General features: G+C 36.3%; 1 protein-coding gene across 1 annotated transcript in view; it reads right to left on the bottom strand.

Annotated features, from left to right (window-relative positions):
* Positions 1 to 26,313, bottom strand: part of C29H8orf34 (chromosome 29 C8orf34 homolog) — a 387,205-nt gene that overhangs the window by 280,680 nt on the left and 80,212 nt on the right. Inside the window, 3 exon segments of the mRNA NM_001195666.1 lie at positions 12,994 to 13,122; positions 16,061 to 16,192; positions 22,951 to 23,098. Of these exon segments, the coding sequence (NP_001182595.1) occupies positions 12,994 to 13,122; positions 16,061 to 16,192; positions 22,951 to 23,098 (409 nt within the window).

The raw sequence follows: 26,313 nt of genomic DNA, 5'->3' as shown, positions 1-26,313 counted from the left end.
TTATATTTTTTTAAGTTTATAGAAGGTGAGAAGAAGGGAGGAACAGAAAATAAAATACCTTGGAAAAGATGCCAGAAGAAATATAGTGGGTTGCTACAATATGGTAAGGAAAGAAGGCTCAGAGTTTAACTTGTGGGACTCTTGATGCATACTGGCATACTTCGTCTTCCTGAAAGTCAAACTGAAACCTTAAAGGAAACGTTGCCCTATCAGAGTAGCCAAAGAGGCTTGGCTTAGGGTAGCAATGGTGTCCAACTTATGGAAGTAAGCTGCCTCTAAGAAACTGGGGAATATTAGTGCCTTCAGAAACTAAGCTTCTCTTCTAGATAAAGAGGCAAGTCATGCATGTCAGAGGTGGCTTCATGATTCTGCTGTAGCGTAAGCCTATCTGGATGGATTCCATTTGTGTCCTTCAGCTTATGGGCATTTCCATTTATTCCAATCTCCAAAGAGGCCTCCAAAGATGCCAAAATACAGTTCTCACATTCCCAAATTTGAGTTGTGCTCCATCAAGAAAACAAGAGCTATCTGATTCACCAAGATGTGCATCTTCCCATGTATCAGCTTAGCCCTAGGGTTCAAATTCAGTTGTAGCTACAAGAAATGGAATTAGAAGCTTTTCAAAAGTTTTTACAGCTTAGTCAGTGTAATTAATTTCATGAGAGTAGGTCAGAAAATTCATATGGTATGAAATGGAACTAGTTATTTCTCCATAATTTGTTTTCCTATGGAAAAAATCCCAAACTGGCCCAAACTGGCTTGTGACAACCTATTCTGCACATTTCTTCTCAAATCCTCCTTCAGTACTGTCACATTGGTAGCCTGAAATTAGCCATGTTGGGAGTATTTATACAATGGAAATTGGCAAATGCTACAAATTAAGGATTATTTTTAGAGTTAGTGTCCCAGAACACTACTGAGTATAATGCAGAGTGTTAAAGCAAATACCTATGGAAGTATCACACATATCAACAAAATGAACATTACTGATACTTCAGACTTAGCCCTGACCATTTGCCAATTAAAATATTTTTTAGATAGATTGGTGACTGCCTTCACAGCAAAGAGGATTCCTGCCACAAAATGAGGGATTCTATCTTCAATTTGGTTACCAAGGAAAAAAGTTGGAAAAATTTTCTGTAAGGAGCTAAATAGTACATACTTTAGGATTTTCAAGTCACATATGGTCTATGTTATATCCATATATTTCTTCTTCTTTTTTTAAACAACCTTTAAAAATTTAAGAAACACGCTTAGCTTCTGGGCCACAAAGACAGACCACAGGCTAGATTTGGCTCCCTGGTCAGAGTTTGCAGAATCTTGTTCTAGAACCCCGTAACAATTTTTATACTTTACTTATTGGCTCTTTCAGTCTCTGATGGACACTTCCAAACCTAAGGATTTTCATCAGGCCCCTACCCATCTCTTCGATGTAAAGGATGTGCTCACTATTAAAGAACTTCAACTAGTAATATTCTGAAAATTTTGAAACTATCCATTGAAACTCGCTAGATGTTCTGATTTATCCTCCCTGAAACAAGCCATTTATACTGTTTTCTCTAATCTCAGAGGTTGACATGTTCTTTCTCGCAGAAAGAGCAAACTCCACAACTATTTCCTGACTCCATCCGCATCTACCTTCTCTGGTGTTTGCTCCATCTATTACCTTCCTCCTCTATTCTGACTTTGCTAGTTCTTTCTTTTGGTTTCCTCTGATCACCTAAAACCCATTACATATGTACACAAATGCCTATGTATTCTCTGTAATCTCCTCTCCTGTCTCTCTCTCTCACTCACATATATGTACATATGTATGCGCACATATGCGCAAAACTAAAAGAAAACCAAACCAAAATGACTCAGAATTCCAACATCCTTTACCTTCCCCCACTAATTGTGTTCTCTTTCATGCCTTTCCTATTCTCATCAAAACTTTTCAAAGTGCTTATACTCCTTATCTCTCTTCCTTACTGTCCATTCACTCTTCCATCTCCTATCCACTAGCATCTGCTTTCATGATCTTCTTGAAACTATTCTGTATACACATCCTGAGATGTAATCAGATGGAATCTTTCCTACTACAAAAAGATAACTATTCTAGGACACCTCGGTGGCTCAGTCGGTTAAGCATCTGCTTTCAGCTCAGGTCATAATCTGGGGTCCTGGAATTGAGCCCTATGGGGCTCTCTACTTAGTGGAGAGTCTGCTTCTATCTCTCTCTGTGCCTATCACTCTCTCTGCTTGTGCTCTCTTGCTGTCTAATAAATAAAAAATAAAATCTTTTTTAAAAAGATGCCTATTTTATTTCACTTTATCAAGCCAGTACCTGTTTACCAACAAAAAAAATATATATATAATAAGAGGAGAAAGGAAAACAAGTTTCCATTCACAGACAAATAATAACAGCTGGTTGTGAATTCTTTCAAATAATTTTGTGCACATGTATGGGCATGCATATAAATACTGTATGTCTATATAGGCATATATACAAGATAAAATTAAAATTAAATATATACACTTTCATTACCTGCTTTTTACTTAAAGCATTATCTTAACTATATTTTCATATTAGTATTTTCTATATCATTTTTAATGGCTCTACAGTGTACCATTGTGTGAATGTACCATGATTTCTTTATCCATTTCTCTAATAAGAGATACTTAATTTCCAACTTTTCACTATTACAAATCCCACAGCAGTAAACAATGGAAGTAGGGCTTGGAGATAGCTGTACTCACAGTGGAATAGATTTCCATCTGTTTCTTACAAACTTATCTGCCAGTTCAGACAACTCAGGAATATTTTCTGAAATATTTTCCCTCTTTGATTTTTATGAAAATTCTATCTTAGTTTTCATCCCACCCTTTTCAGTCTCCTCAGCTGGGATCATTTGTCTACCTGTGTCTCAAATGCTGATGGTGTGTGTGTGTGTGTGTGTGTGTGTGTGTGTTGTCTTTCTCTATGTGCTGAAGATTCCCGAATCTATATCCCCAACCCAATTTTTCCAAATAGGTGACTTTGATATGTATGTACTTGACTGCTGGAACCAGAAAAGAGCTATCCATACCACTGGGATGTGCCAGCAGTATCTGAAACTAGAGTGTGAAACAAAACTCCACTTTCACCCCCAAACCCTTTTGAATTCTTATTTGAGGTAGAGAGAGCACCCACTCACCTTAATTATAAACAAAAATAAAACAAATACATATTTTTCTCTTTATGTGCACCCTTCCCTCATATGAACCAAGGACTCTTAGTCATACAACAATCTATATTTTCTTAAGCCCATTCTCTTTTTTCTATCCCATAGCTTTTTCAGTCTCTCTTCATCTCATTTTTGCTTAAGGCAAGGACTATAATCACTGTGCCAGAGTGATTACTCAAAAGCATGGGATGATGACCTAATTACAAGATCTCTATAGCACAGAAGTAGAAGCTACTCCCCCCCTCCCCGCTCCACCTAGACTTTCTTCTTCATAGCCTTCCTTTATCACTTCATCCTTTATGCATCAACAATATAAAATTTTCCTCTTACACACATGCTTCTCTCTCTGCCAGGCACCTCCCTCTCCCCATGATACATCTTCATTCTCCTTTTACCTTAGCTTTACCTTTTCATCCTTCTAGACTCCATTCAATAAAGTTTCCATCAGGTTGACTGTAAATCTCCTTGTTGAAGGCTCTTCTACACTCCCACAGGCCCTCCAAAGGCACCTTATACAAGACTTTGAAATTCTGCTTTTCACACTTATTGCTCCTATTAAAATATGACTTGAGGTTTGGGTGCATGTGTTAACCATCTTATAATGTATGAAGACTAGATAAATCTATGTGGCAATGAATGGACAAAGAACTCTGCATTATCTGCTTCCATTTTCACTCACAGGCTGTCATCCTCTAACTCCTCAGGCTGTTTGTCAGACAAGACTTTCTCGGTATGTTCATGATTGACGAACTAAAAAAGCCATTTGTTATTTTTTTCTTGGCTGAGTCCAGATTGCTATTACCAGTCACGAAGCATAAATATCTGTCTTCTGTCCTCTCAACAGCTGGGCTCTTTTCCTTGGAAAAGTTCCAGCCAGAGTTTCTCCCAGGCTGCAATCTGTAGACCGATATCTGGATGGACTAAAGATACTCATCCTATTGCTGCCTCATTTCAGAGAAAACTGCCAAAAGCTGCAAAAGCCTTAGGCTTGGAAAATGCTGGAAGCCCTGCTACCCTGGAATCAGAACTCTGCTAAGGAAAACATTCTGTTGACCAATGTCATATAATATGGAACTGCTGTACCCTTGCTTTTAGTTTGTTTGTTATTTACCTACTCACTTAACTATTTATTTTTCAGCATAACTCCCTCAATAGATAAGCCACAGTCAAAGCCAAAGAGCTCAGCAAACAAATAAAATCTACAAATACCAAACCCATGTAACCTGATATCAAAGGCCCACACTTAAAGAGAAGTAGGAAGTAGATCTGCAGTGAAGAAAGAGTTAGGGAGATGTCTCAGAGGAGAGGGACCAGGAAGAAATGGAATCACAGGTAGCACCCACTGAGCAAATCACAGCTGCGTTATGTGCTACATGCTGGAGAAGTCCAGGGCAGAGTGGCTCTGGAACCATGAATGAGATTAGTGAAAAGCAGATAATAGCAAGTAAGTATGTTCAGAGAAAAATACAGAAGCATAAAAAGAGGACACCAAATCCAGTCCAGAGAAGGACAGCAACAGTAGATCATTTTGGATTTTGGAAGAAGTGGTATTTGAGCTGAAGCTAAAGGGAGGAATAGGAGTAACTTGGTGGGAATGGAAGCACTTGAGAGAAGTGAGGGTGAGATCTCAGGGTACAGCATAAGCAAATACGGGAAACAGAAGAACCTCAGTAAGTATGAAAATGCTCCTGTGTTACTGGTGCATAAGTGGCTAGTCATGAGAGATGATACGGAGACAGGATTAAGGGTCAGATCATGTAACACTTTCTATGAGGTTTTAAGGAAACACTGAATATCTGAAAGAAGTGGGTGTCAGATTTCCACTTTAGACTTATCACAATGAACGCAGTGAGAGACTGGAGGAACTCCTTTTTCTTTCAAAAAAAGTGTGACCTAGGGAGTACTAACAGGGGTGAAGAGAATCAAACCCAAGACTGAGGGAAAAATGAACAAAATCTGGTAATTAATTAGTTATGAACAGCAAGGAAGAGAAAGGAGTCTATAAGGGTCCAGTTGGGATGAACTGGTAAACAATGGTGCCATCACCTGAAGAAAAGTATGCAGGAAAAGGGTCACATTTGAAGAAAGATGTATGATCTACTTAGATACTGAGTTTTGCATGACAGTGGGATATCCAAGTGCAGATACGCTCCAAACATTTTGTATAAACTGTAAACAGTCTGTATGGAAAATATATTCATCTGAGTTAGCTTTTCAGGGGTGACAGTTAAAACTATGAGGGACAATGACAATGAAAGCAGAGACCATTTGAAAGAACAAAGGATAACATGTGGGAACAACATTTAAAGTGACCAGGAAGAAGGAAGAGCACCAGAATGAAACCTACAAGAAACAGTGTGAAGGACATCCTAGAGGATCAAATATTAAGAGCAATGTCCCAGAAAGCAGAAGATGAGAGTCTGAAGACAGACAGAATAATCAGTGGTGTTAAAACTACCAGGGCAATTTTGTAAGATGAGTATTGGAAAAGTGTTCATCTAGTTTGACAATGTGGATTCAATTGCTGACCACAATGAGAAAGGTTTCAATAGAATGACAGGTGTAATCGCACAGCTATATTGAAGGGAGAAAGGAAGATGAGCAAGTGGAAATAATGAGTGTTCATTATTTCTTTTGAAAATTTTTTTGAAAGAAGAAGGAATTCTGATACTGCCATGAGGTAACTCAAACTCAAGAGAGGGGTTTTTAGGTATGTTTGTTTTTAACATTAATGAGAGCTGTGGTATTCAATATGGTAGCCATTCATCATGTGGCTATTGAACATTTCAAATGTGTCTAGTTCAAATTGAGATGTGATGTAAATTAAAATTCGTACTTGATTTTGAAGACTCAGTATGAAAAAAAATCCTAGTAATAATTTTTATATGGAATACAAGTTAAACTTGGATATAGAGGACTACGCTAAATATTTTATGAAAATTAATCTCATAGGATTCTTGTTGCCTTTTTGTAATGTGCCTGTTTGAAAATATAAAATCACACAAATGGCTCACATTACATTTCTGTTGGGCTGTGCATAGCTGGAACATGTTACAGGCTATTAGGGATAAACAGTAGTAATACTAATAATATATGTAGTAGACAGAATTCTAAGATGGCCCCCAAGGTACACACCTGTTTAATCCTTTCTCTTTGAGTCTGCACGATCGGATATGAAAGGATATCCCTCTCCTGACTAACCGGTTCACTGAGTAAATCAGAAAGATATCCTGATGGTCCTGTCCTAGGCAGGTGAGACTTTCAAAAGAAGGTCAAGCTTCAGAGAGATGCTTCCCAGTGGACTCAATAAAGTAGTAGGGAACTACCATTACAAGAAGATCACAAGGCAAGAGGCGGACAATGGCTTCTAGTTTCTAAGAGCATACCCTAGCCAAAAGCTAATGAGAAAACAGGGTCTTAGTGCTACAAGGACTACATTTGGCCAATAATCGCAATGAACATGGGAAGAGATCCTGGAGCCTCAGATAAGATCATAGCATGAACCAGAACCTAAATTTCAGCTGGCCTAGAACCACAGTAAAGCATTCCACTAACTCGCACCTGTATACCTGAGCCACAGAAACTGTAAGATAGTAAATTCGTATTTTTAAAGCCACAAGTTTGTGGTAGTTTGTTACACAGTAATGGAAATAAAATATCTAACATTTAATTAGCAATTATTATATACTAGGCACCACATGAAGCACTTTAAACACATGATTTCATTTTCTCATAAACTCTAAGAAATAGGTAGCATTACTATTGCAATTTTGAGAAAAGGTAACTGAAACACAGAGAGGTTACAACATTTTCTTAAAGTCACAAAATTAATATTAGTATGGGGGCACCTGGGTGACTCAGTAGTTGAGCGTCTGCCTTTGGCTCAGGTCGTGATCCCAGGGTTCTGGGATCAAGTCCCGCATCAGGCTCCCTGCAGGGAGCCTGCTTCTCCCTCTGCCTATGTCTCTGTTTCTTTCTGTGTGTCTCTCATGAATAAATAAATAAAATTTTTGAAGAAAAAACAAACTAATATTAGTGGGACTGGAATTAGAAAGATTTCCATGTACAGAAAAGACAAAGTAATTAATGGAATCATATCTCAGAGAACTAGACAAGGGTCAAGATCATGGGTGGAAAGCTTGGTTTTAAATGTGAGAAACACCTTCAGTGTTGATAATGGAAGGAGAAGGAGAGGAAAGATGTGGATGCACTTATGTATGCAGATGGATAAAAGGGAACATCTTCTACACATTCTACAATTAAGTTTTTCTATAAAGTCAGAAACAAGTTAATTGCTAAAACATGAGGCAGAGAATAAATAGGGGTGTATAGGTTATTGTGTGGGTTTTTGATGGTTGCAGTAAGAATACAGAAAGGAGGGAGTGACCAAGGTAAGTAACAGTGTTGAAAACCAAGAATCTGTAGGGTAGTATCCAACAGGGCTGAGCCATTTTTCCCTGGAGCTCTCAGCCTTACTGGGGAAGAAAAGCTGAAGGTTGGCAGCACTTATTCGAAGATGTGAATTTCACACTGAGACATGACAGAAGGAAGGAAACAATAGGGAATGAGACTATTAGTAAAGCTGGCTCACAGAAGAAGGAAATCAGAAGTGAGATAAAAGGATGAAAAACAATGAAGGGAAGATACACCAGAGATACTCCAATATACTGAAGGTCACAATGCAGGTCACAATGCAGGAACAGAGTGAGGATAACAAAGAGCTAGAAAGAATGCAAAAGGTTGGACGCCTGGGTGGCTCAGTTAGTTAAGCATCTGCCTTCAACTCAGGTCATGATCTCAGGGTCCTAGGATGAGCTCCACGAAGGGCTGCCTGCTGAGTAGGGAGTCTACTTCTCTCTCTCCCTCTTTCCCTCGCCCCTGCTCATGTGCTCTTCTTTCTCTTTCAAATAAATAAATAAAATCATAAAAAAAAGAAGAAAGAAAGCAGGTTGAACCACAATCTATAAGCCATGAATACACTGTAACTTTGGAATATAAATTATAGATTATTAAATGAAATTGTGAAAACTGAAGTGATTCTTGATGGCAATCTGGGACAAATTACTTCGTTTTAATGAAGAGGAAATGTGAGGAAGGAGGCCAAATGGTATACTCAAAACTGGAAGCAAGTGAGTGGCAGTAAGTGGATCAATGATATTTCCCATGGCAGCGCCTGCATCTATTTTACATAATATACATTATGGTCTCAAAAAAGGACATAACTAAGACAGCATAGAGTATACATAATATTTAAAAACTGTCACTTTATAAAAAATGTGTTCCTAACAATGACTGAATTTACAGTCTAATTATAAACTCAGACACAATGTGTATATCAGTGTGTATATGTAAGTGTGTGACTAAAGTATAGTTAAATGAGATGTTATCCAACAGAGAAGAATTCAGAATAACATAATAAATGTTAATACAAGTGCACTATTTTTTCTTTCATTCTCCAGAAAAGTTTCCTAAAATTATTAATTATTTATATATAAACATGTATTTATTCCCACAAGGCATTCTAGGGAAAAATTATTTATTCTGATGGACACTAGTCCATTCCAAAGCAATAATGACTAATAATGCTACCTCATACTTCTGAAACACAAATCCTTAGAGATACTTTGCTAGGTTTTAGAATGTGTCTTTGACCCAGGTAGAGAGTAGGCATATGAAAATGTAGGTAGAAGAGAAATAGCAAGACCTCTCAACAAATCTGTCCCTTTTAGATTGTGGTTTCTTGAAAAAGCTATTAAGTAAATTTAATCTGCCAAATTTAGCATATTCAAAGCCAAGAATAATCAGTGTGAATTCATTTGGGGATATGTATTTTATTCTCTTTATATCAATATTCAAAGATGAATGCTTATATCTATATTCACATTCACATCCATATCTACATATACATATAGCCACATATATCCACATTCGTGTTCCCATACATATCTAAGTATTAGAGAAATATGATCAGTGACAAGCAAAGGTGAGTAGGCCCTGTTATTTTGGGGGTGGTTATAAGTCAATTTTTCCTTCTTTCCATTAAAGAAGAATTACAATGAATTGTACAATGAATTTAAGAATTACAATGAATGAGAAAAACAGAAACTATTTTTTAGAAAACCCCAGTAATAATTGTTGTAGGCAAGATTTACCAATGGATGCTGAAATTACTGGGTAAAAGTATGTAAAAGAAACATGATATTTTCAATCTATCTCTCCTAAGATATTTATTAGCTACAAAAAAGCAAAGTATTAACTTTACGGTGGTGAAACCTGACAGACACCACCTTAACCAACTGACTGAGGTTAACATCACCAGAAATAAGATGATGGGCCTGAATATAATGCACTGAGAAAGATGCTGCCCTCAGGCCCTTCTATCAAAGCCACCAGAAGAGATACATTATGTGGGGATGTGAAGGTCTTGTATCTTCATAACTTCCCTATTCAAAAAACAGTTTCTCTTACTACTTTAAAGTCAGTGGAAACAAACACTTGGAAAGGGCAGGAATCCAGGCTCCTGCAAGGAGAAAGTCCTGTTTAAAGAATATTCAGAGGGGTGCCTCAGTGGTTCAATGGTTGAGCGTCCGCCATTGGTTCAGGTCGTGATCCTGGGGTTCTGGGATGGAGTCCCTCTGTCTATGTCTCTGCCTGTCTCTCTGTGTCTGTCATGAATAAATAAATCAAAATCAAATCAAATCAAATCAAATCAAATCAAATCAAATGTTCAGAAGTGCTGCAAAGGGAGGGATCCAGGTACCAAAAATCCACCATGCCTATCACAACATGACTTTGCCACATTATAAGCCACTGCAAATTTTTCTAGCACATGTACCTTTTAAGAGAATCATAGCATAGCATGTGTTACAGCTCGACTAACTTAATATAATAAAGCATTACACTGAAAGGTTTGCAAAAAGCCAGGGAAAAGTACAGTACAGTTATTACTGAAACAAAAATCCTGTTTGTGAACTAGAAAGTCTTTCTTGTTATTATTTGACTCCTGTTGAGAGAGAGAGAATTTAAGTCTGGATAAGCTGACAGCTATAGAGCTGAGATAATTCTATCATTTTGGAGGCTATAAATGATTTTTTTGCTGTCAATCTCAGGTAAATAACAAATACTTCTAAAATATGTCACATCTTTTGGACAGCACAACTAAGATAAAGCAAAGTCCAACCTTGCCAGAGAAAATTCTATCAGAAAGTATAAAAATTAAGAGATCACTAAAAACTTTCAAACTTTCCTGTCAATAGCTATGGCACTGGAGAGAAAGGTCCACAATAATAAGACACTGAAGATTCCCTTGACCATACCTTGAAGAAAAAGTCCATTGCCTATGTCTTCCTAGTAAATAAAATGAAGCATAATAGAGATTAGAGATGAGAGGTTAGATTAGAGAGAGTTACCAACTTGAAGCTATTATAAAATTATTATATCAAGAATTAATGACATCCTGCTTCAGGGCGATAGAAGAACTGAGTTTGTGATTACACAGGTAAACAATGGGCAGCTAGACTGCTACATGAACATCTGTAAATGGTAAAGCTGCATTTTTACTAATTTACACTGGCCATCTCAGGCAAATTGATAACTTGGCAGTTAGTCACATGTTGGGCCTACGATGAAAAGTATTAAACCTCAGATAGCAAAAATCACAGAAACTCAAGTCATTCCATGAAGGCAGCATTTTATACCAAAAAAGACTAAAAAAACCTTTAAAGGTAGAAAAGAGCAATCCTTCCCTATATAAAGACCTACTCCCTTACCCGCACATAAACCCCAGCACTATTGCCACAAAGAGTCCACTTAAAGCCATCATGGGAAGCCAAAAGCAACTCTCCATCATATATATAGAACTGAACGTTACACCTTATTTCTGGCCAAGTTACTGGCTCACCTGACAGCTTTCTTGGCCCTGACTTTGTCCCAAGAATAATGTCCCATATTTGCACTTCTTCTACTCTCCCAACCAAGGACTGCTCTCTGGCCATTTTTGTTTCTCCAGACTTCCTTCAAGAATTAAATGAACCTTCCACTAACTTCTGATCATGGTAATCAGTTGCTAGGTCCCACCTAGAAAGCCATACCTAGGTTTTCTTGGGACAGACCATAGCTTGAACCTTGATATTTCTGCTACACATGTTGGCAAATATATAAGCAAAAGGCAATCAAACTCCCTTATTTTTTTTTAAAGATTTTATTTATTTATTTGAGAGAGAGAGAGAAAGCATGAGCAGGGGGAGGGGCAGAGGGAGAAGCAGGCTCCTTGCTAAGCATGGAGCCCAATGTGGGGTTCAATCCTAGGACCCTGAGATCATGACCTGAGCCAAACACAGACACTTAACCAACTGAGCCACCCAGGCACCCTTTAAACTCCCTTATTACAAAGTGTTAAGGACACGTGAATTTTTTTTTAACCAATTAACAATGATATAACAAGTTTCTGTAAGTCAGTTATCACACTTTAAAGAACAAAAGTTGACATCCTCTATTTGACGATCTATGTAATAACTGGGCATATTCTTCAATCATTCCTCTTTTAATTCATGTTTTTAGATAAATTGAGAGGCTATAAAGAGCCACAAGCTCTGACCAAAGGGGTAAGATTTATACATATTAATATAAGCCGTTGACATTTAATAGAATAAGACTTATTTTGTGAACATAATATAGTAATAAGCTAAACTCGCTTTATCATTATTTCTTCCAAAAGTAAATCTAGCCAAAATTAGGGTCTTCTTGAATCCCAACCAGAGAATTTCTACTAATGGAAAAATTGTAAGATCCTTTGCAATGGGAAAATGTCTCTTCAATAAATGGTATTGGGAAAACTGGACAACTACATGCAAAAGAATGAAACTGGACTACTTTCATACACTGTACACAAAAATAAACTCAAAATGGATTAAGACCTAAATATGAAACCTGAAACAATAAAAATCCTAGAAGAGAGCACAGGCAGTAACTTCTGTGACATCGGATATAGCAACTTTTTTCTAGATAGGTCCCCTGCTGCAAGGGAAATAAAAGCAAAAATAAATATTGGGACTACATTAAAATGAAAAGCTTCTACACAGTGAAGGAAATAATCAACAAAACTAAAAGGCAACCTATAGAATGGGAGAAGATATCTGCAAATGACTTATCTGATAGAGAGACAAAGAAAAACTATAAGAGACTCTTAGCCTAGGAAACAAACCAAGGGATGCTAGAGGGGAGATGGGTTGGGGAGATGGGGTTACTAGGTAATAGGCATTAAGGAGGGCACAGCATGTAATGAGCACTGCGTGTTAAATGCAACTGATGAATCACTGAACTCTATCCCTGAAACTAAAAATACATGATATGTTAACTAAACTGAATTTAAATAAAGAATTTTTAAAAGTTTAGAAACATGAAAAAATCATGGAGGCAATAGGCATGTTTACTATTTAGGATGACACAAAGCAATGAGGTTCAAAAAAAGAATGAGCAAGATACCATTATATATGTGTAGCTGACCTGGGTAAAAGAGACCTTGCCGAAAGACTGGAATCCAATAGTAAGGGCAAGAGACAGGGTGGGGTGGGGGCAGTGTCCACAGCTCCTCTACTCTATATATCAGTCTTCCTAGGAACCTTGTGTAAAATGCAAGGTCAATCCTCATTTCCAATCTCACACACACTCACCATCTCTCCCGTAATTATAGTGAGGATGCTGGAAATGGGTTACTGGCAATAGTTATAAATGTTTCTACTTTAATATTGGTTAGGAATTTCAATTACAATCAAGTAAATGAACTTACTTCGAGAAAGATTCTCAAGGGCTTTTCCCAGCTTCTTGCTCTCTTGAAGGATGTGGTTCAATTCATCAAAATCACGGCTTTCTGGTTTAATTCGCCAGTTCCACTTAGGATGATCTACTGACCTTGGCACTATGTTTTAAAAAAAATGATTACTTCATAAGCATGCTACATAATGATAAAAAATTTACTACTCATCATTATGTGAGAGACTGTATCAAGATCAATGTACAGAATAAAAATGTTTGTCTTGGAAATAGTATTCTTATGAGTAAACAGAAGGAAGTTACAAACTGGGTTTTAAGAAATGTTTTAACTGAACTAGTAAAGGGAAGTGTGTTTATAGAAAAAAAGAAAACTCAGATACTGATTTAAAACTAATAATTTCTATAACTTAGAAAAAAACACAAAAGTAAACTATATTTTATATCACGTATTAACAGCTTAAAAATAATTACTAACTCCTTCAGCAGCAATTAGTAAATATTTTTAAGACATTTTGCTGTCTTCTGATAAACCAGAAGACTGAACACATCTATGATCACTTCCCTTAAATGCTTCCTAAAACTGTATTAAAGAAAATTTTTTTTGGTCAAATAATTAGTTGAACAAGAAGAGAAGATGTTATAAGGCAATAAACAGCAAATCTTTTTTGGAAGATGCAGTATAAATTGAGGAGTGGTGGCTGCATTTAGTAAAGTAGAGAATGCTGAAGTCTGGTCCCTAGAGGAGAGAGATGCTCAAAAAGGTGGACATTTCATAACATTTCAACATTCAAGCATCAATCAAGGAGGTCAAATGTCAAAGTAATAAGGATATAAAATTTTGTTTTTCAGATTGGAAGGATCCATTAAATGTCCAGAACAATTCAAGGCATATTATCATAGAATTTTACAACAGTGGTAATAAAGAAAAGATCTTACAAGCTTCCAGAGACAAACACAGCAATCAAGTTCTCATCAGACTTCTCAATAGCTACACTTGCCCCTAAAGACACAAGAGAAATTCCTTCAAAACTCCAACTGAAAATTACTTCTAACTTAGAATTTTATACCCAATTGAGGAACCAATCAAGTTTCTTGTAAGGATTCAAACATTTATCTTGTAATTATTCTTTTTCAGAAAGCTTATAGTCCAGAGACTCCACCAAAAGGAATAAATAAACCCAAAAGTGGAAAGATTTGGGATTCGGGAACAGGTGGTCCTCCACAAGAAGGAGGAAAAGAGAATCCCCAGAATGGTAGTGAAGGATGGTCTCAAAAGACTGTTGAGAAAAAGGCTAGAAACCAAGAAGCCAAGATTAGAGCAAGAAGACAAAGGGCTGCAGAAGAGAGGTCTCTAATTTTTTGTAGTGAAATAAAATATAAATAAAATAAGATCAAAGTTAGAATTATTTGATGTATTTGAGCATACTGAGTATTGAATGCTTGAAGGCAACATTTGGTGAAACATTAGTGAGGGGTACACAGAAAACAAAGCAAAGAGAAAAATAAGACAACCATTAGTTCTAGAAACAAATTAATATTTGGATACCAATAGATCTATTGTGAAAAATGCTAATGAATATAGTCATAATATCGATGTAGAGTATATATTCAACATTTCAAATACTTGCATGATTGCACTGTGGGGATGAGATGGACCTGAGGTATGAAGCCACAAAGTCTTAGAAGGAGGTCAAGAGATGATGCTTCAAATTTAAAAAGTAAAAGGGAACTGTGTAAGTTACTTGTATGTTTGGATATGTAAACTTGTGTACCAAAAAGAACATCTAAAAGAGTTAAAAGTGACTCCAAAGCCTATATTACTACTTTACTTTCCAAAGCATATTTTTTGTTGTTTTTATTAAAATAATTTTTTAAAGATATTATATGATAATGCTATATAGCAAAGGCAATCTCAGACTAGTGAAATATTTTTTCAGCCATCTTCAAAAAAAGTAATCGGAAATATTTACTATAATAAAAATATACTGATCCTCTGACCCAGCAATCTTATGTCTGGTAAATTATCACAAAGAAATGAGAACACCTATACTTATGTAGGTATGTACAAGGTTGTTTATTTTATTAGAAATGGCAAGATATTTCAGTTATAGTTTGTGGCGGCAAAACTCTATAAATAATCTAACTGTCCTTCCACAGGGGAATAAATAAATTATGGCACATTCACAGCATGCTACAGTATGCACAAAGTATAAGATTAGCATGAATATACATCCACAGTACATTCTAAAATAAATAAAAACAAATTGCTCAAGAATGTATATAGTTGAAACCAGTTTTATAAAATAGCAAAACAACTCACACATATTTTATATGCTAGTTTTAGAAAGAAAAGGATGTAAAAGGATGCCAACTCTTTCAAAGGATGTGAAAATATATAAACTATTTCTGAGGAAGTAGAATTTGAGGGCCTGAAAGAAGGGAGAAATATTAAGAATTTAAATTTTATTAACTTTTTTTGAATATAAATCTCCTTTACTTCTCCTCTAAAAGATTTAATTTGGAGATCCCTGGGTGGCTCGGTTTAGCACCTGCCTTCGGCCCAGGGCATGGTCTTGGAGTCCTGGGATCGAGTCCCGCATCAGGCTCCCTGCTTGGAGCCTGCTTCTCCCTCTGCCTGTGTCTCTGCCTTTCTCTTTCTCTCTCTGTGTGTCACTCATGAATAAATAAATAAAATTTTAATTAATTAATTAATTAATTAATTAATAAAAACTAGAAGATTTCATTTGCTTTTACATACTTTATTAAATGTAGGGCTAGTTTTGCTTTGAATGTGATACAATGCTGCAACTGAACATGACAGGCAAGGAACCTGCTCTAGGCAGTTTACATTCTTACAAGAATATTATACTCAAAGTCTAAATCAATTAAACATTCTTGAGAATACGAGTGAGTAGATCTATTTAAAGCTCAATGTTACTGCTGAAATGAACATGACATTCATTAGGATTAATAGCCAGAAAGATCAGATAAAAAGTTTGACTTTAATTCTTACCTTTTCCTCATTTTGTTAGTAACACATACTTACATACATTAAGTAACATTTGAATGACAAAATTCCTTACATGATTTGGATTCTGGTGATGGTGGAGAAATGTTAGACACAGCAAGGTCACTTTTTGATTTTTTAGGCTTCTTTGCATTTAATTGCCAAGGTTTATCATAGCTTCTGAAATCCCTTCTTGTTCCTTTATGTTCTGTTAAGACAAACAAAAAATACATATACAGATATATTCAACAATAAGTGATTTCAAGATTGACCAAAATCTAAATCTGTGAAGTCATTAGATATGCCTGGAAAAAGCTATAGGTCACCTCACATCAAAAATAATGCAAATATTCAAAAGTATTCCTTGCTTAATTTCCCTTGTAAATTTTAGTTTTGAATTTGACATGATTCAATTTGTATATTAATAGGATTAAGATCGTGTTAAATTGTGAAAGGCTTCCAGAAAGACTCTTTAAGGCATGGGATTACCATTACTTAAAATAACATTCTTTAAATGGGTAGTATTAGTAAAGCCCTGTATTCTAATGAAAACACTGGGGCACCTGAATGGCTCATCTGGCTCTCGGTTTCAGCTAGGTCCCTACCCTATGGGTGGTGGGATTGAGCCAGTGCTGGGCTCTGCGCTCAGTGGAGAATCTGCTTGAAGATTTTCTTTCTCTGCCCCTCCCCCCCTCTAAGGTAAATAGATAAATCTTTTAAAAAATAATAAATCAATAAATAAAAATAATTAAACACATAAACTTTACTCATTTTATCTTATCTATTATTCACTGACATGTTAAACCACTGACAGTCACCTACATTTCTGCCCTAGCATCACTCATTTTTTTCCACTTCTCTACTCAAGAAAGGGTAATTCAACCAACTTTGTTGAAAGTTATAGCTCACCTTCAAAGGTGGTCAAAGTCATACCAATTCCCAAATTAAATGAGCTTTCCAAGAGGTCACCCCTCCTGATCTTTGACAAGCATTTCATATTTTTAGACTGGCCTATCTGTGGGATATTTTCCTCTCTGACCCTCAGGCCCTACATTCTCCTCATCTCCATATCCCCTATTTGACTCTTCCTCCTCTTGTCTCATTCACTACTTCCTCATCTTTCTCTTTCCTCCATGTGACATTCCTGAGAGTTTACAGCTTCCTTCTGCCTTCTTGTTTAGTTATAAGTGTGGTCAGCCTGGGTGGCTCAGTGGGTTAGTGCCGCCTTCAGCCCAGGGCCTGATCCCAGAGACCTGGGATCGAGTCCTGCATCAGGCTTCCTGCATGGAGCCTGTTTTTCCCTCTGCCTGTGTCTCTGCCCCCCTCTCTCTCTCTCTCCTTCTCTCTCTCTCTGTGTGTCTCTCATGAATAAATAAATAAAATCTTTAAAAAATAAATAAAATAAAGTTATAAGTTGTCAAATTATCCTATCTTTATGAATGCCTCATCAATCTTTCTCTAGCCACTTGTAAATACCAAATAGACATCATTAAACATTATATGGATTCCTCATATTTATATTTGAAGGTTGTACTAAACCAGCTGTTACCTAATTTTACTACCTAATTTTACTACCTAATTTTACTACATGCCATTCAATACCAAAAGAGGCATAAATACTCTAAAACTCTAGAACAGAAATGTCAGTCTGGTCTGCCAGAATGCAGGACATGTTTCTACAGATGGGAATAAGACATAAGATTAAGATGTAAAATAGGCAAACCAGAAAAGGACTGGAAGATTTCTAGGCATTCATGATACTTGCCCCTACATCAGAGTTCTCTATTCCTGTTGTTCTATGAGAATCTGTCTTTCTATATCCATCCCAGGACCATAATATCTTCCAGTGCTACATGGCTAAAGGAAAGGAATCCTGGTCATAAAACAGAGCATTTCACGATACAAAGAAAAAGGCTAAAAAGAACAAGGGAGAAATAGTATGTGGCTTTTTTACTTTTCCACTACAGGCAAGAAGGAAAATCCACATTAATTTAAATAATCTAGCAACGATACTGTTCTTATTTCGTTGGTTGAAAACAGGATGAGACAAAGTTACTCATGAGTATAGCAGAGACCCATAGGATTGAACTGATAATGGAATTTTAGTAGTAATCATAATTTCATCTGTCTCTCTAAAATTTTTGAAAGGGATCCAAATTGTTCCAAGCTATATGTTGAGGGGACAAAGAATCCATCTATCCTATTAATTGGCAAACCGAAAACTAGATGGAATCCCCTTCATCATTTAAATTTGAATAAATGGAGAAAAATATCATTCTACAAAAATTTCAGTATGAAAAGCAAGAATGTATTATTCAAGATACAAAGAAAAATCATAGTTTTAGAAAAGATTTACTCTGGAAAACCTTTAAATTTTAGGATGTGGATAATTGCCTTCTTAATAAGAATAAACAAAATGGATTCTATGAAACAAGAAAAGTGAGAGGAGGCAGATTAATCAACCAATCTACAATAAAATAGAACAGCACCCAGAAATTAATAAAGAAGATAAGGAAATACTGACAATAAACCAAAATGCAATACCAGCATTTAAATTTGTTTTCAAAACCACAGAGAGAAAAGTGATACTGCAGAAAACTGAATCAGTGACACAGCATGCTTGACAAATTAGGCAGTAAAGAAAGGCAAATATAATGTGAAATTAAACGGGAGGAAGGAAGAATAGCAAAGCAAACTCAATTTACAAGTGGTTGATTTTCCTGAAGAAGAAACAGAAAACAAATATAATAGAAGAGATAACTAAGTACACAAGAGGAAAATAGTTTTAGGCTGAAGATCTGGATTTGCCGTTTGAGAAGATTCACTGAATATAAGAAAAAAATTTAAAGGAAAAAGATAATCGTCAAGATATTTTCCCAGTAGAACTTATCAACATCAGAAATAAAGAAAAAAAAAACCCACAAGTATTTAAGAAAAATAATTAGAATGTCTATAAAGAAATAAAAATAAGGCAGGTTTCAGATTTCTCTTAAATTATATTAAATGACAGACTTTTAGATGATGTTGTATCCTGAGTTCCTAGATATATTTAAAGGCAATAAGAGGACAACTTAAGATATTTTCAGAAGATATTATACCAATATACTTTGAATATTGAGATAATTTCTAGCTGGTCAGAGCATGCACAGAAGAAATAATTCAAAATTGCAGTCAAGGTATAAACTGGTATTATTTACTGTCACCCATATTATAACTTCTTTACTTATATTCATATCCAAGAATTATCCTATGCTTTCCTTCTCTCTCCTGTCATACTCACTCTCAATTTTTTCTTCCTCACCTTCTAGGGCATACAATCCATTGTACACAAACACTTCTCTATCCTCAATACCCATTCTTTCATGTTTTAAGAGACACCTCACTCTTTCCTCTGCAGCTTCCTGGAATGGGGGGTGCATTCCCTCATGTGGTATCAGCCACAGGCTGGATCTTCTTAGCCCAATACTGTTAAGCTGGAAGTCCCTCCTCTCTTGTGGTAAATCCTGCCTGTCTACACTACTCACTTCTCTTCAAGGTTGCCAACATTCTCCTCCTGATTACTCCACAGCCCAACTCAAGATGTTGGCACCATCTCCCTTGACTTTTCAACAACTCGAATGCAACTCTGGTTTCATTTTCTTAATACTCAGAAAAATCATGCATTAAATCTCATACTTCTTTGTCCTCCCTAACTCTGAAGAGCTTCACCTCCCTGATAATTAAGGTATCCCAAAACTAAGGTTCCCATCAGGACCTTCTCATCATCTATCTGGACTCACTCCACCTCAGAAATCTTGATCTCAAAAAAAAAAAAAAAAAAAAAAGGAAAAAGAAAAAAGAAAAAAAAAAGAAAGAAAGAAAGAAAAAAAGAAAAAAAGAAATCTTGATCTCAAATATTACAATCTCCCATCCTTCTACTTCTCTCATATTTTTACTACATCTACCCCTGCACTAGCCTTCTAAAGGTCTTTATCTTCAGTTCTCTGATTGCGTTTCTGTCTAATTCTTTTTCTCTTTTTAAAGGATTTTATTTATTTATTCATTAGAGACTCAGAGAGAGAAGCAAAGACTTAGAGGGAGGAGAACTCCCTGCAAGGAGCCCAATGTGGGACTTGATCTCAGGACCCCAGGATCACGACCTCAGCCAAAGGCAGATCGCTCAACCACTGAGCCACCCAAGTGTCTCCGTCTAATTCTTTTTCTATCCTTGCTCAAGATCTTCTCATACTAGACCATGTGCTTTGATCACTTGCATAAATTGCTCCAAATGTTGTCAACTGCTTTGTAAAACCATTCTTCTGCCCTCCACCTTTGCCCTGTCACAACTACAATTCTCACTCAGTCCCTCAACTGTTTGCTCTGCTCCCTTCCCACTGCTTCTGGGCACCACTGCAGAAAATCACAACTGCACTGATGATTTCATTCATGTCTTCAACTTCAGAGAAGCCCCAGTACTGCCTCACAGTCTTTTTTTTTCCTTTTGCCAACTATTTCCTCCTTTTCTTTGGTGACTTTTCACAACTGGCATCACTCCAATCTCTCCTATTCAATTCCCAACCCTCTTGTCCTCAGCAACAACCTTACTTCTTACTTACTTATTAATAAAAAGACAAAATTTTAGGTATCAGATATAACCTCACACTTGCATTCCCCCAGTCCATCTTCCACTTTACCGGGAAATTTGACCACAACTTCCTCTATTCTTTCACTCTCATAACTTTAACAATTATACCCATAATGCTGAATGCCACTCTGTGATTCCTGCCTTGACCCATCACCAGAGTTTTAGACTCATATCTAACTGCCTCCTGGAATTATCTATGAAGATGCCTCACAAGAAACTCAAAGTCATCAATAGGAAGTGGACTCATTATTGCCCTTCACAAATTTACTCCTGTGTTGCCATCTTGCTTTATTAAAATAAGCATTTATGCCATTGCCTAAGTCAGTAAATTGGGAGTTATAATAATCTCCTCACCTCCTTCCCTCTCCAAGCAGTAAGTCATCAGTACTTGTGTTAGTCAGAATTCTAAGATGATCCCCATAATCTCTGCCCCTGACATTATGCCTTATATAATTCTTTCCCCTTGAGTGTAGTAGATAGAATCTTTGACTTGCTTCAAACCAAAAGAATATGGTAAAAGTGATGGGATATCAATGCTATGATTATGTTATGTTAAATACGTTAAGTAGACTTGACTGAGAGAAATTCCCTTGGTGATTTTAAAAAAGTAAGCTGCTGTAATATGAAAGAGCCACATGGCAAGGAACTGTGGATTGCATTTAGGAGTTGACAGTAACCCCGGACTAAAATCCAGCATGAAAACAGGAACCTGAGTCACAGAGCTACAATAAAATTAATGCTGCCAACAACCTGAATGAGTTTGGAAGCAGGTTCTTTTTTTTTATTCCAGACTCCAGATGAGAATGCAACCCAGCCAATATCTTGATTTCCAGCCTTGTGAAATTACATGAAGGATGTAGTTCTGGTAGGTACAGACTTCTGACCCATGGAAGTATAGGATACTAAATGTGTGATGATTAAAACTGCAGAGTTTAACACACTACTATCTCCCCAGATACTATAATTTATAAATATGGACTCATAAGAGCTTCATTGGGCTCATAGATTTCATATGGTCTGCCTTTACATGATGGGTGCCATCTCTGCACCTACAAAGCAGTGTTCATGCCTATATACCCATGTTACTTAGAATCTAAATCCAAGAATGTGAAGCTAGGAAAATGCAAGAGTTTTCTCTTTCATATGCCAAAAGTTTGTATCCTAGTTTCCTGTATAATACAGAAATCTTCTCAATGGATAACTGACACCAGAGAGCTCTACATTCTTCAGAGGATACCCTTCTCCCTACTCATTTTAGTATGGCTTTGAAACATGGTCTCAAGAAGGTACCAACATGAAACTATAGCCAAAAGAGAGAGACCAAGATCTTTTCAGGGGATCTCATAAGCCATGAAGAAGATGGGAGAAGTGAAAATGTCATTCCAGGAACATATTTGGAGTCCTGTCAGTCAGATTCCCATAAGAATTAGGCTTGGAGTTGGCTAATAACATAACAGGCATAGGAGATTTGGTTTTATAAGTAAATGCTAAACCAAAACACCTAAAAAAAGTCTACTCAATTATCTTAACCAGTGCTTACTAGGGAGATGAGGCTATTGCAGACTTAGTAAGATTGGTTTCTCCAATGTCCAGGGTAAATTAATCTTCTTAAAGTCAAACTTACTACATAAGATAAAAATAGGCACCACAGGAAATAGAGAATAATCATCAGTTTGGGCAAAGTGAAAGGTAACCATTAAAATCTTTGTTTATCTTTCTACAGGTAAGCTAGAAGTATTTAATTCAAATTCTTCATGAAAAGAAAAGAAATAAGCTTAGAATAATTAGTTTGAATTCATACTGAAGTCTTTTTGTGCAACTCTGAATCCTCTATTAAAATTGAATACACACAGATTATGTTTTGAAGCATAATATATAACACAATTTATAACAATATATTCAAATTCAAGAATATTTTATGACAAGTTAATTTTTTCCTCTTTTTTGAAGTATGATTAACAAAGAATGTTATGTTAGTTTCAGGTGTACAACATAATGATTCAATTCTATATATTACTCAGTGGTCTTCAAGCTAAGCATACTCTTGATCCCTTTTTTTCTATTTCACCCCAACCACCCCTCCACAACCTTCCTTCTGGCAACCACCAGTGTGTTCTCTGTATTTAAGAGTCTTTTTTTTTTTGTCTCTTTTCTCTTTATTTGTTCATTAGTTTTTTTCTCTTAAATTCCACACGAGTGAAATTTTAGCATATGAGTGAAGCACATTTTCAAATGAATATGTGAAACCCTTGGTAACCATCTACATTTATAATCAGAAAGATTTTGTACATTTTTACATTAAATGTATCAAAATCAATGGTTAAATAAATATTTTCACTTACCTGATGTTTCACTTTCTGCCCAGAGAGCTGCAGATCCAGATAAAGTTCTCTGAAGTTGTCCACGGTTTCCTTGTTTAGACTGAAGATGGTCAATGAGAAATGGAATTGGCTGGTCAGGTGTTTCAGTTATTAATTTGGTCATTAATTCCTGAAGGTAGAATAGAACATACATTTATATCTAATAATAATAGCGAACACTTACAAAGCATTTACTATTGCCGGGTACTCTCTAACTGTTTTACATATAGCAAATGATTCAATCCTAATAATAATCTTGAAAAGCAGGTACAAATTATTGTCTTCCTTATGAGGAAAATGAAGTGCAGCTATGTTACGTTATATAGCTATGTTTTAGAGCTAACACAGGCAAAGCCAAGATATATATATTTATTTTTGTTATTCTACTTGAACTTTAAATTCTTTTAAAAACTATAGCACAAGAATTTTAAACTTCAGATTACTATTTTGAGAAATGCCTTTACAAACTAAACTTTCAGTAAACCTCACCATGTACCTTAGATACTAATGTTATTTTTCCTTCTTAATCACATACAAATACAAAATGAAGAAAATTCTATTGGAATGAAAGAAACAAGTAATAAGCCACAGACTCGCAGAAACCAAAAAGTGTCTTAAACTAATCTCCCAACAATACAGGATTTACTTTTTCCAAAAGCCCTGATGGGTATTCATTCTTTTTTTTTTTTTTTTTTTTTTTTTTTTTTTTTTTTTATGAGTTAAGCCATGAAGATTTCTCTACCTGCTGAAGCAGCCTGTTCCATTTTTGGATAAGCTATAATGATGCCTTATATTAGGCAAAAAAGCTGCCTAAGAGTAACATCTATACATTGTTTTTTTCCAGGCAAGAACAGCAAAAAGCAAGCTCCAATTTGTGGTCAATTAGAATCCCCAGATTATTCTCATATGAACAGCTGCCAAGCCATGTGGATATCACTTCATGCTGTGTACCTAGGTTTGTGAACTTGTATGCACCACTGTACAGTCATATCAAGTACATTTTACCTTGCTGGATTTAGCCCAAAATTCTAGTCTGTCAATTATCATCTTAAGCTTAGATTCTGTGCAAGGCAATAATCTTATGAGTGGGCCAGAAAATCAAGTATTAAGAGAGCTAACAGAAGGGATACTTAAAATTCTCCTCATCCCATTGTCTTTTTGTGTTGGTGGCCTATTTCTTCTGCCTTGAATGCTCTTCTCTCAGATGTTCAGATGGCTGGTTTGTCATCATTTATCTCTAATGCTATCTTCTTAAAAGAGGCTTACCCTAATGAATATTCCTAAGTCTTTGTCACTTCATTATCTTATTTTCTTCATAGTTAAAGAATCATCTTTAACCAGAATCATCTCATTTAATACTTGCTCATCTTTCTATGCCTGCCTCTGCTCATCCTCCTCCACCATATCACTAAGAACATGGGCTGGCCTGGTTTGACCTCTACTCTCTCCCTAGGCCTGGAACTCTTCTTGGCTCATAGATGGTACGGAATGGATGAATGGATTAACTAATTCTTTCTTGGTTTACTGACCACAGGTAAATATTAGTAATTAAAGTCCCCTATTGTCCTAGTAAACAGCAATTAAAGCATTCATAGATTTCTTAGCCCAGCAAAATAAACTCTTCAAACTTCCTATATAAGAAATTGCTGTCATGATATCTCAGGAAACACACGGATTTATCTGAGAAGAGGCTAAATGGACTTTGTAGATGGCAAGATTACAAGGTAACCTCAAAGACATTGATAAAATAAATCAGGGTATCTCAAATCTGCAGATTGAACATAGGGTTGGAGCTAAAACAAGCAAAGGATTTCTACCACAAAAACACTGTGTAGCAAAATTTATCAGACAAATGTGATTTTTTTAAGTATATTCTGAAAAAGAAGTAAACAAACAGCCAGTTGGCACAGGTCTTCTTTATTTCTATTATTCAAGATCTCAACTACTAGTTATAACTAAAGAAGTCATTCCTATACTGTGGTTAAAACAAAGCAGGGTTCAGTTAAACCCCAATTATACATCAATGGGATGTAATTTAAAACATTCTGGATTTTGCCTCTGTAGAAAATATGTATTATATTCTATTTAAATTCATGTACATTACCCTCCACCCCCCAAAAAAAAGAAAGAAAAGAAAAATGCATAGAAGGACCAACTAGATTACTCCTGTCACAGAAGGCCTGGGTACTCAGATAAAGCAAAATCAGATCAGATAACAAGGCTTTAAAGCCACAGCAATTTCTATTCTGAAACCTCTGAAGATCTCATACATTTCTTTTTACCTTTCAAACGAGATGGAAAGTTTCTCTGGATATTTTTCTTTCTTTTAAAATAAACTGAAGTTGGGCAGCCTGGGTGGCTCAGCGGTTTAGCGCTACCTTCAGCCCAGGGCATAATCCTGGAGACCCAGGATAGAGTCCCACTCAGGTTCCCTGCATGGAACCTGCTTCTTCCTCTGCCTGTGTCTCTGCCTCTCTCTCTGTCTCTCTCATGAATAAATAAATAAAGCCTTAAAATAAAAACTTAAAAAAAATAAAATAAACTGAAGTGTTTAAGATGGGTTATAAAAAACATATGGGTTATACAGTCATAATAAACCAAGTACCACTGTTAAATTTTTAAAATATCATTAGTCTAGTAACTAATTTTGGATACCCTTAACATTCCATTAATGAGTATGTATTAGTAACACGGGACAAACTCAGCCATAAATAAAATGAAAATAGTTAATGTTTGCAATAGGGTATGTTGGGTACCTTGGCTGGACAACAGTCTAGCTTTAGATTATCGTGTTTATGAGAGGAATTATCCTGACTCTCACTCAATCCACCTATCCACCGGCATTAGAATGTGACTAATTTTGAGGAATTGAACTGGACAGAAACCTTTTGCAGAAGTGAAAATTTAAATCCTCAGATTTGCAAAGATGCTCCTGACAATAAAAAAGGTTGACTTCCACTACCATGATCCCACCACCCATCCACCCAAAGATTTATATGCACAAAGACATAACTGAGAGGCAGACAGATTGGTGAAATGAGAAAGTAGTCGTGCAGCTAGAATGTCAGGTTGGTGACAGAAACCCCACTGCAGAAAAGGTTCACAGGGATGGTTCACATAAGGCAAAAAGGACTCCAGAAGAGCAACCGGTGTAAGGTAGAGAGGCCGAACTCTGTGGAGGGAGAGGAGGCTTAACTACAATTCTTACCATTAATGCAACAGCTGTGACATAAGTTCCCTGGGTGCTAGAACCTGACCAAGAGGCAGACGATGAGCCCGGGGGTCCACACTACACTGGTCCCCTGGGGATCCCTCTGGGCGTCCACACTACACTGCTCCGTGGGG

This window comes from Canis lupus, chromosome 29 (assembly GCF_011100685.1).
Source record: "Canis lupus familiaris isolate Mischka breed German Shepherd chromosome 29, alternate assembly UU_Cfam_GSD_1.0, whole genome shotgun sequence".
Taxonomy (NCBI): Eukaryota; Metazoa; Chordata; class Mammalia; order Carnivora; family Canidae; genus Canis; species Canis lupus.
Note: the sequence above shows the minus strand (reverse complement) of the source record. Positions and strands in the feature narration are given on the sequence as shown.